General features: G+C 39.9%; 1 protein-coding gene across 38 annotated transcripts in view; it reads right to left on the bottom strand.

Annotated features, from left to right (window-relative positions):
* Positions 1 to 12,425, bottom strand: part of CLASP2 (cytoplasmic linker associated protein 2) — a 142,438-nt gene that overhangs the window by 83,925 nt on the left and 46,088 nt on the right. For 33 of the 38 annotated variants that reach the window (XM_080580048.1, XM_080580070.1, XM_080580037.1 and 30 more), the window contains one exon: positions 9,449 to 9,595. In XM_080580048.1, coding sequence (XP_080436174.1) covers positions 9,449 to 9,595 — 147 coding nt within the window. Of the gene's footprint in view, positions 1 to 9,448; positions 9,596 to 10,084; positions 10,295 to 12,425 lie in introns of those variants that run through there. The other 5 variants (XM_080580056.1, XM_080580063.1, XM_080580062.1 and 2 more) reach the window with 1 other exon arrangement.

The raw sequence follows: 12,425 nt of genomic DNA on the forward strand, positions 1-12,425 counted from the left end.
GCTGTGCAATTATTCACTTCAGGAAAGAAAAGGAGCAGGTGAGATAAGAAGGAACTAGAAGCAAGTTATGCTTACAAGGAATAAGGTGGCAGGAAAATGGAACATAACTATTGAAACAGCACATTTCAATCCCTGAGGTGTGCTACAGCAGTTCAGAAGCAATCATAGTGTGAAGTACACATACAGTCCTTGCCCCAGAACTTGTGTGCTAGTAGGAAGCACAAACTAACTCTGAAGATCTAGCATGCTTACTCTTAATTTTGGAGCTGTTCTTGAGTGCGAAGAGTCCTTTGGAATTGTGTATGGAATGCAAGGGCTACAAAACATTGTATTCCTGAGAGACTTAGTCAACGATATTTGAAGCTCTTTCCCAATACCAAATGCACAGTTTCAATAACTCTGGCCTCAATTCCTATGCAGCATAATTTCACAGGTACAAAAGATTAATAATACTGTACAAAAGATTAATCATACTACCTCTTATTTCCACAGGCTATGAAAATCATTTTGCAAGCATTTGTGAAGCATGCAGAAAGTATGACTACATGAGAATGAAATTAATACAGTTAGTTCAAGGCTTGGATAGCATACATTAGATAAGGCCATAACCAGGGTGGGGGATAGCAGGGAAAAAAAAGTAGTTTCATGAGCAACAAGAACACAGATACCTGACTTCCTTTGGGCTTATCTCACAGTTGGTAATACTGAAGTGTAAGCTCACACGGTAATCTTTCAAATAAAGCATAGTGCTCATGCTCACGCTGTAATTTGTCAAAGCACTCATGTATTTCTTTTCTGAACTCAGCAATCAATTTTCACAAATACTTAACATTTTGAGACCCTGGCTCATTTGCCAAATTTCAACAGTTGGGTTTTCTAAGTTATGCTAATTTTATGCAAATTCATCTTCTTTTCAGTTTTAGTATAGCTTCCTAATAAGCTAATATTTACATTTTACTTTAACTTGTTCCTCATCTTACACCTGAATAGTGAAAAAAACACACTAATTACTTTACATTACAGAAATTGTTACAGAGAACAAACAGGAACACAAACAAATAATTTGTATCATTTGTGTTGTAAAACAGATTGGGTTGGGATAACAATTGTTTGGGGGTTGTTTTGATGCAATGGTTTCAGAAAAAAAGGCATTTTCATTACTGTTAACACTTCTCTTCAACAGTGCAGTCTTTTCTGAAAGAATTCAAACTGATATTCTATTAAGAACAATTAGAACTAACGCTGCCTGTCATCACAAACAATGCAATTTTTTTTTTTTTAAGATATGACAAGGCGTTTTTATCTTTTAGATATCTATTTTTATCTTTTAGTCCTAGAAGTTCATTAGTGCAAAACAAAAGGTCAAAGTGATTTGATTTTAATGTATGGTTGTTCTCCTGTATTTTTAAGGACATCTCATTTATGTGGTGGCAAGTGATACTTGTACCTTTGTTGAAATTTCTCTACTTGTATTATAAAAATAATTTGCATCTTATGTTTCCACTTTCTCTGCCTCTTTGAGAGGACTCAAAGTGGCAGCAGGGTCAGCTGACTTCTGTTCCACTTCCTTCTGCCTCCTTTCTTTTTCCTTCTGGATTCAGCCATATGAAAACAAAGAAATTGCCTCCCCTCTTCTCACTACTTGAAAAAGAAAATCACTATTCAATGTTAGCAAAATAAACAGCAGCTGGCTTGTCTTCCTTATTCTTGCCACTGCCTGGTACTACGTTTGCTAGTAGGATGTTTGTGACTGTAACACAGAGTAGGGGTATCAAAAGGAGGCTGGACAGTGCTGTAAGCTCTTATCTCCAGACTTATTAATTACTGCTCCAATGTTACTCTTCTTATTTTATCCATTAGTAAGCTGCCTTCTAGGCTATGAGCTTTTTTGGAGAAGACTACTGGATACAGTACATGCTTACACCAACATAATAAATCCTACAATCTAGTTGAAGCTTCCAGAAATTAGTGCAAAACAAACTGAAGTAGCACGAACTATCTGCCACCTGTCCTAGGATGACACACATTAAAAAGGGAGACTAATAAACACCAGTTATGAATATATATTCATATATGCTGTGAATGCATGTATATGTATGTACATATGAACTGAAAATATATTCAGTTCCATCTCGTCACTGAGGCTGATTTTTTAATACACCTGCTGATGCAGCAGGTGCATCATTTAATACATTTAATGCATAAATGCAGCAGGTGCATTTAATTCACCTGACTAGATGCAAAGGAAAAAATGTTATAGGAAAGTAAACCCCAGTGGGCTGGACAAGAATATGTAACAGCCAAGGATAACAGACTACTGATCACACGAGAGGAAACCTTCTCAAGTCCTATGCAGGGGACTAAACAGCAACAAACCCCAACAACTGTAGGTGAACCTGGAAAGTTGGAAGTCCTCCTGTTTCCCTGAATTCTGGGTTAGGTTAATACAGTTCATGACTGCATGATTGCAACCCAGTCACTTCATGGGCAAGGCCGCGTCAGGAAGGAAGGTAACTGACATTCCCTGTCAGGACAGGGAAGCAAAAACAAGCTTTTTGTAAAAATTCCTGATTCACTCTCTGATACCCAAGACAGATCTTAAAGAGTACTCAGAAAGACCAAAAAGGCTGATTTCAGAAGAAAAATCCTTGAAATTCACAGCAACCTGTAACCCAAGGCGGCAATTGCCACAGAATATCACCGATGCTTTGACTGCCAAAATTATCTCTGAGCAGTTTTGTATCTCACAAAGGGTCGATAAACAACTATGAAGAAATATCACGTTTATTTTACATGACAACTACAGCACTTTGGAAGTCACTTAATGAAGGCCAAACAAATAATAGAAGAAAGACTATTGCACAGCATTAACAATTCTTAAGTTTAAAATAATTTGAGTACTGATTACTCTGAAGCCTTTTTTGTGTGTTAAGTAAACTCAGAGCGGTCTTCATCAGTCTCAAGATGATCAATACAGCAAGCAAAGCATTTATCCTTGTTTAAAGTCCATTCACTAACAATTTATATCTACAGTTCCACAATTAAGTCATTTTTTTAATACATTTCTTAACTACAGTATGTAGTTTTAACTTAACCTAAGAAGGTTTCAGAAGTATCCATTTTTCACTACATTTATTTTAGGCAGAACTTTTTCATTTAAACTGTCCCATACTGAAGCCTCTAAACACTTGGAAATCTTTTTCTGCTAGAAAATACAAGCTGAGAGCAGCCAATCAGTAGCATTTTAATGCATCTCAAAGAGCTGCATTCCTGTGATTCAGCAGGGGGAAAAAAGCACTACTATGCTAACAGAACTCACTACAGATAGATACACAACCTAAACTTAAATTTCCTAAGGTTGAGAATAGCTTTCTACAGTTAAGAGCGTGTTCCTTTAATTATCAAGGTGTACTGTGTTATTACTGTCCTCACAGCTGCCTTTTTGCCATAACTGTTTACCTTGTTCATCCAAATTTTCCAGTTACTTGATTTCTACCTGAAAGAAATTATTCTTAATGTTTTTTGAGCCATCATCAGACTTTTGGAGGCTTTTATGTCAAAAAATTAAAACCACCCTAAGACTAAGCGTTATTTTAGATTATGCCAGCATGAAACCTCAGACTGGCACAAAAGCAGTCTTCACTGAGGACCAGAGCCTTTGAACACTTGAACAAAAGGCAGTTATCACATTTTTTTTAAACATGGAAGGAAAATAAGCTTCTTGTATGTGTACATATTTTTTAATTGAGGGGAAAAAAAGAAAAAAACGTAACGTCCTTGGGGTTTTACTTCATATTCTTCATGGCTGGCATCAACAACATTCTTACTCCAAAATATCTTAAAATGGCACTCAGAATAATTCTTATATTTACATTAATAACGTCCCTTCTTCTGGTTTGCCATGGGATGATTCATCCAGAAGCAATATAGGTTGTTTCAAAAAGTGTTACAACATTATTAGGGCTAAACAGGAAGCTATATATGATAATGCTACTAGGCTAATACACTACATTAATAAAAAAACAGATAAAAATACTTTATGCGTTATCTTCCCAGTGAAGACAACTACAAAAAGTAGAAAGTCTACCTTATTGTTTTAAATTATACTAACTCGTTTTTAAATTGTTTTAAGTTACACTAAGAATCATGTTCTACCTGGACTTGAGCAAAGCCTTTGATATGGTCCCTCACCACATTCTTCTCTCTAAACTGGGAGAGGTACGGATTTGAAAGATGGACTGTTAGGTAGATAAGAATTGGTTGGCTGGTCGCAGCCAAAGGGTTGTGGTCAACAGTTCTATGTCTGGGTGGAGGCTGGTCACAAGTGATGTCCCTCTGGGGTCAGTCTCGGGACCAGTGCTCTTCAACATCTTTATCAATGACAGATGACGGAATTGAGTGCACCCTCAGCAAGTTTGCAGATGACACCAAGCTGAGCGGTGCAGTCGATACAGTAGAGGGAAGGGATGCCATCCAGCCAGAGGGACCTGGAGAGGCTAGAGAAGTGGGCCCATGAGAACCTAATGAGGTTCAACAAGGCCAAGTGCAAGGTGTTGCACATGGGCTGGGGCAATCCTACGTATTTATATAGACTGGAAGAAGAAGAACTTGAGAGCAGCCCTGCGGAGAAGGACTTGGGGGTCCTGACGGATGAGAAGCTGGATATGAGCTGGCAGTGTGCGCTTGCAGCGAGGAAGGCCAGCTATGTCCTGGGCTGCATTTAAAAAAGGGGTGGCCAGCAGGGAGAGGGAGGTGACTGTCCCCCTCTACTCTGCTCTTGTGAGACCCCACCTGGAATGTGGGGTTCATGGGGTCCACCATGCAGTCCTGGTGCCCCCAACACAAGAAGGATGTGGAGCTCTTGGAACGGGTCCAGAGAAGGGCCACTAAGATGATCAGAGGGCTGGAGCACCTCTTCTACGCAGAAAGGTTGAGGGAACTGGGCTTGTTTAGCTTGGAGAAGAGAAGGCTCCAGTGAGACCTCATTGCAGCCTTCCAGTACTTGAAGGGAGTGTATAAACAGGAGAGGGAACGTCTGCTTACATGTGTTGGTAGTGATAGGACAAGGGGGAATGGTTTTAAACTAAGACAGGGGAGATTTAGGTTGGAAATTAGGAGAAAGTTTTTCACTCAGAGGGTGGTGAGGCACTGGAATGGGTTGCCCAGAGAGCTTGTGGATGCCCCATCCCTGGAGGCATTTAAGGCCAGGCTTGATGCAACTCTGGGCAGCTTGCTCTAGTGGTTGGCAACCCCGCCCAGAGCAGGGGGGTTGAAACTAGGTAATCTTTAAGGTCCCTTTCAACCCAGGCCATTCTACATGATTCTGTATGATTCCATATATGTTCCAGCCCTAGAGGTTCTCATAAACATAAAACAGAAAGTTAATACAAATTCCTGTCCTGATTTTTCTTTTTACAGCAAGCTTTTCTTCCAAATATCACACCACTTTATTGAAATACCAGCATTCCTACACTTAATCCATTTTAAACACTGCTAACTTAAACTGACATTTTGGGAAAAGAAAGGAGCCTGGTCTTCTTGTCAAGGTACAGACTGAGCTTTCCTGTTAACATCTACACACCACAAAACTTCTGAATAGGAAACAAAGGAACAATTCCCTAGAAGTCTTGGAAAGGAGTTCACATTGGCAAGAAAACCTGCCACAGCCCTCTAAGAGATCTTGAAGAACACAGAGACAAGAATATAGTTCATTTGGCTAACATACTCAACTTAAGCCAGTTCCTACTTTAAATTATGGTGTCTCTTTCTACCGAAACATGGCATGCCTTACTGCCAAGAGCCTGTGAGTATCCATTTCTTGGAGTGCAGAATGCACGGTGTGTGCATTCTCAAGGAGGTGGCCTTGGAGAGAGGCTCTGCCACTCCAGTGAATAGCTGAAAACAACTGTGTCAGAAATAAATAGATCAGCTGTGTGGGACACTGCATTTCGTGGCAAATGACTGGTTTGGGGAAGTGTATCAACCATGGAATAAGAAATATGCCAGACAAAACATTGTCCCATTAAATTGAAGATCCAGTACTTCTTATTCTTCACAGGCAAGAAGGTCAGGGTCTGAAAACCTCCAAGAAGTAAAATCAGATGAGAAACAGACTGCTGGATTTCTTACACCCAGAGTAGTACCCTGCTAATGCTGCCCACTCTGATACTTTTCTGGCAAGCTATCTTCCACAGACTTAATCACACCTAATCACACCTGCCAGCATATGTACAGGTCTACAATCTCTCCCATCCCTACTGTGGGCAGGAAGGGATCTTGAATAATAATTCCTAGCTCTAGAAGATACAATCCACCCCCCCCACCCCGTAGGGCATTGTTATTGCTAATGTACATACCTGCTTCACCTGCCTTCCCTGGACAATGATTTTGCACTTCCAGTGCCACCGAAGTGTATTTCCTACAGTAATTTAAGTACCCACCACACTGAAAATCTCTTTTTCCTGGATGGGTCATTGCACTCAAACAGTGCATCTAGAAAGCAATCGATTTCTTAAATAAGAAATATCTCCATAACGTATGTAATGAAAAGCCAAGCATACACCCAATTCAAGAGATATCACCATAAAAGAAGGCGAGCAACATGGCTAAGAGGTTTAATTTTCTTAGCCTTAAGCCAGACTCACCTCCACTTCCTTTTGGAATGGGGGGGGGGGAGGGGGGAGGGGGAAGGAAAAACGTCTTTCTAAAGTAGCATCGTCGGGGAAAAGGATCTCTGGAATGCAATAACTAGTTTTAAGTAAATCAACTTCTAGCAACCTCAGCCTATGCTCAGCATAATTTCCACCTGCACTGACAGTTCTACCTGGTTACACAAGCTTAAAGAGAAGAATCTGCAGTGAAGGATTGTTTCAGCTGCGGGTCACTGAGATGACCTGTAAGAACTTTGTTAAAAATAAAGAAAAAGCAACACAGATATGGAACTGCTGTGGCTTCTTCCTCCAGGGCTGAAATGTAAATTCTTGATATGTATACATACCTGTACACTCACATGCACAGAGTCGGAGACAACTTAAGTAAGCAGGATCAACATGTGGCAGAATGGTAAAGCAAGCAGTTAGTCCTGAAACACCTGCGGCCAGTGCTTAGGAGGGAAAGGTGAGCCAACAACATCCCCATCATTTACAGGCTCGTAATGCAGTAGTGAGCAGGATTCGGGGCTGCACGTGGTAGAGCCCTAGTAAATCAGCAAGAGCAGACAACTGCTAGAACCACAGACTGCCAAAGAAAGTAATTTGGGGGCTGAAAAAAAAAATCTCAGGTGTCCTTTAGATGCCTGTAAAGCAGACCCAGACAGAAAGTGGATACAAAAGAGATCAGGTTTGTTCACATGCAAAAAGAACCACAAAGTCTCAAGATAAGCAGAATAAGATGCCCTAACTGGACTCCTTGAAGCCCATGGTTCTCTGTGGAGTGAAGCTCTCTAAACCCAGTGCTTTCATGCGGTTAAGACCGTGTGCTTCTGGACACTTGCCCTGTTCATGTGCATTTATCTAGCAACCATTTCTGACTCCTGTCAGACAGGGTAGTAGGCTATACATAGACCTCTCATCTAAACTAGGTCCACTGTTCATATGAATAAAGTTAGGGGAAACTCTTCATTTCTAGAAGATAACTTGACTGAGAAATACAAATGGCACCTTCACTAATGCTTTTTGATAGGCTAGGAGATGCAGGATTTTTAAATCCTATGCAGAAGGGTAAGGCCCTCTAAATGCTGACATTTAACATTTCTATCTGCTAGCAAGCTGGTTACTAGACAAAACTAGTTTCAGCACTGAACTGAAGACCAGAAGGCACATTTCTACCTTCTAGACATTTTGTGAAGAATATTGAAGTTGAAAGGAGAAGGTATAAAACAAGGAACGACCCAAATGCTCTATTTTTGGCATGCTTAAATGTTGTCCTTATTCCATTTTTTTTTCATTTTATTATTTTCTAAAGATTGGCAATATAGGCAAGGGAGGAAAACCAACATTTTTTTTTAATTAACTCTTTATCTATCAAATTTCTAGATAAACTGATTAACCAGTTAAGTGTTTATTCTGATCTTATTTCCCTTTCCCTGTTCTCTTACCTTCGGGCTTTTATCGGAAAGGTTTTTCACAAGTCCAAATGTAAAAGCAATTCCTCATTAACAAACACTTATACTTAATATTAGACAGACATCAACTATACTTATATTGAAAGAAACAAGAATCCTAAGTGTTCAGTTCTGGTACTACATCTTGCATGTAAAAACCAACCAACCAAACAAACCATGCTTTAACTTAAAGAAGGTACACAAATAACAAAAAATACTAATAGTTACTTTCAAGAGACAGCTTCCTTTATGAAATCTTTTAAGTGGTGCTTCGTGATTCACTGAGTTGTAAGCACGAGTTGTACTATAGCACCATTGATCCCACCCTATGGGAATCTTTCAATATATTAGGAAGTCTGAAGATCACGTAAGAGATGCAATAAATTGTCACAACATGAGCTATATCTTATTGACAAGCAAATGCATAAGGCAGTTTGTTTGGCATGTATACCTTAGTTCAATTTTTTTCTTTGCTTTGGAGTTCATATAAGAGAATGTTTCATGAATAGGCTCTGGAAAAAAATGACTCAAAAAATCCCTTAATAAAAAAAAAATCATTTTTTTCATAAAATGCCATACCTGAAGCATGGTATACTTCCACTTAATTATGTATTTTTCTGAATGTGTACATGAACCATCAAAAAAGCTGTTATTTTTTTTTAAGCAGTAAACAGTTGCTTGTCAGATTCTGCCCCTCCTCACTATTAAAAAGGAAAAAGAAAAAAAAAGGAAGGGGGAGGATGTCCACATTCAACAGTTACAATTAGTCAGCATCATCATTACCCTGCTTTGAAGTCCACCATGCAAAAAAATCTGGCAAGTGTTTTGGCCTTCATTTTTGTCTTCTACAACCAATTTCACATTACTCTGACAGTTTAAGGAGTAAGAGGAGTCATTCAGCTGCACTACGTACCTCTGTTGAGGTACACGATTGATGGCTTGCCCTTTCTTGCCATGTGAAATGGTGTAGACCTTAGAGTAAAAAATCTCACATACACAGATCTACTCCAGAAATTCACAATACATTCATTTATACAGTAAGTGATGTGTGGATTCCATCAAAAAAGCACCCATATACTCATTTTTACCAACACAACTACCAACTCCAGATGTTTGTTTCATTTATCAGAGGCCTCTATAAGCTAAATGTACATCCACAAAGCCAGACAGACATGCACACACCTTTACATACAACTAATTACATAAAAGATGATCCCTTACTGTTTCCAGCTCTGCAAAGAATACTGCAGTCATGAATTAAACATCACCTCCCAAAGTTCTGTTTTGTACCCACTCTTAGCAAGGTTTCTGGGAACACCTATTAGGGACTGAATAGGTTTACATTACCTCCAACCTTAGGCCCACCAGCCGAACCTGGCTTTCTTGTACTGTTGGAAGGATTTCCTGGCTTTTTAGGTGCAGGAACCTTAAAGGCTGAAGCAGCTGATGATGGCCTATTTCCATCCACCGACTCTTCATCATCAAAGCTTTTGTCTGGAAAAGGATACATTAAATAAAAATAAAACCATTAGAATGGAGGTATATTTATTTGTTGATCAGCTGTTTTGCTTCACATTTCACAGATTCACAAAATGCATAAATAAAAAAAGGATTTATCACTTTGTCCTCTGTCTGTGACCTGGGAATAAAATGACAATGGGAAACAGCATTTTCTATACAGTAAGTGCTTATAAAACATTCTTTTGCCTCCTTAATTAAACACTCTAAAATTGCATGCAGAAAATGAATCCTACACATTCATTCCCACAAAAGGAAATTATCTTTTAACAGATTGATTTTTTTTGCCCATTTCTGAATATTTTCCCCAAAGGACAGCCCTTAATATGATTTTTATCACTGCAGTCTACAGCTTCTCCTTTTTCTCCTTTTACTCACGCATGCATTTTTCTGCTGCACATCCTCCCACAATGTGTCTACCAGCACTCCCTGCCTCCTTCCTTCCACACAGATTTTTCAACTTACAATCGCAGATCCGCTTGCAGATCAGCCGCCTCATTCCTCTGATAGCTCGCAAATCCCCTCGCCCTAGGACAGACCCAGCACTTCACATGGCCGCAACACAGTGAATTCTCAACCCTAAGCGAAGATGTGATGGGAACCTGCTTGCAAACACCCCAGATCCTCTGCTGAGGTTTGTGCCGGCATCTTTCTCTGCCTTCCCCGCACTAGGTGCCGGCAGAGCCAATGGGCTGCGAGGTGACATCATCAGCAAGGAGAAGGTGGGAATCCTTCCTGCAAATAAATGCGTTCCCACATGCGGCGTCCACCACAATTGCCATTCTGCATTCAAGCCATCAGAGCGCCTGCCCACCGCACTCCGGGGTTTGTGCTCCTCTCTCCTATGAGCACAGGTTTGTTAATATCTAAGCAAGGAAGGGATTAAACTCTAGTCGCTAAAGCGGCCTCAGTGCTTTAGAAAACAAAACCTGCAGCAGAACACAACCGTTTATCAATCCGCTTGGTGGAGGAAGGATTTGTCTGTAAGCGTCGACATGGAAAATATACCAGCCTATGGTTCCCATAATAACTAAAATGGGCAAGGCTGAGCCCCAGCTGCACTACAGTAATAGAAGACCAATTTAGCATATTACCTTCTTTAAAACCTGTCACGTCTAAAAAAATAAAATTAATTGCAAACCCTTGTTATCTCTGGAAGGGAGACTATTTACCCGTTGCTTATCCAGAGCTTGTTTCCAGCAAAATGTCAGCTATATTTAATAATATAGCCTCCCAAAGGGAAGCAGCTTTCATTAAAATGGTAAAGCAAGGCTTTTCCCCTCTCTGCAGCATTCGCAGCAAAACCTAACATTAGAACAACCCACATTTAACATGTCAGAGATCACTGGTCCTGTAGCAAAGGCATTTTTCTAGCACTAGTGAAAAGCTGTGTACTGCACTAAAAAAATCTTGACGATTAAAGAAACAGCAAAAAAAAGCACAAGAAACGTCTGGACACACAGCGACACCTTGCATGGTGCTCATCCCACCCTCTCCTCTCTCACAAACACCAACTTGTAAGAGAAGCTCCCCATGCTCACTAGGGTGCAGATCTGCCAGGTGTGGGGCACGGCATCGCCCCCTGGCCCCACATTGCTGCGGGAGCAGCATGGGGCTACACAGCCCAAGGGCTGGGAAGGCGGATGCATTCCCATCCCTGCTGCTTGTGCTCCCAGCAGCACAAATAGAGCCAGGCATCACGGTTTTGAACAGGGAACACCACCAGCCCGATGCCAGGTTGAATGGAATAAGCCTCATACTGTAATAGGGATGCAAATGACGATGGTTAAAGTCTAGGACGCCTGCAATGCTACAGGTAATTTTAGAACAGCATTAGGTAATATCTTGCAAATTTTTAAGCAGCCTGAACAGACCAACACTGACACATCAATATGCTATTGTGAAAACAGATCAAATGTAAATATTCAAATAAAGCAAGAAAAACATTTTTGATTTTTAATATACAAAATGAAACAGGCTACATTTCATGCTACTACCCAACTGCACAACAATGCAGCATTGATATGCAAATATTGCACAAGAGGCCTTTGAAAAAAATGAATTTATTTACAGCATAACGTTAAAAATATGAAGTGAGCATTTGCTCATTTAAGCAAAATCTCCTAATCAAACCCCCCCCCCCCCCCCCCAAAAAAAAAAAAACCTAACAACAGAAACTGAACAACCCCAAACAACACTGTACTCTGGGAACCAAACATTCCTAGTTACCAACATGTTGGATAATTAGGGGCCCATATATTAAACAATGCTCTGGATAATATAGTCATATTTCTAAACCTCAAAGACTTTTTTCATATACCAAACATTGTTAACACTGGATTAAAAACCTACCCTATGAAATAGTTTCATACACTTTTTCTGTCCACAGAAAAACCTAGCCTTTAAAAAGCCATTTTTTCCATTTCTGTTTTCCCCACCCCTTCAAATGCAAAGGGATTTTTTGAATCACAGAACTCACCTTGGCCACTGATACACAGACATTCTTAATTGGTCTTTTTCATGATTTATGTAAAAAAAAATTGAAGTACACTCACCACAAGTTACAGCACATTACCATCTTAATTCTAAGTTTTAAGGCTAAAGTAGTAAGTGTTGAGGTGTATTTTTTTTTTTAATAAAGAACAGGAAAATTTTGTACCACCTTTCACAGAAACCTAAAGTTTTTCTCCACCCGTTTAGGCCTTCACAGTTTTATTTCCCTAGGCTTTATTAACAGCGTAATACCGATTTATCTTTAGAAACACTTCATTTTCAGAAAGACCCCTAGAAGTATTTGTGAATACCT

The sequence above is a fragment of the Anser brachyrhynchus genome, assembly GCF_964034855.1.
Source record: "Anser brachyrhynchus genome assembly, chromosome: 2".
NCBI lineage: Eukaryota > Metazoa > Chordata > Aves > Anseriformes > Anatidae > Anser > Anser brachyrhynchus.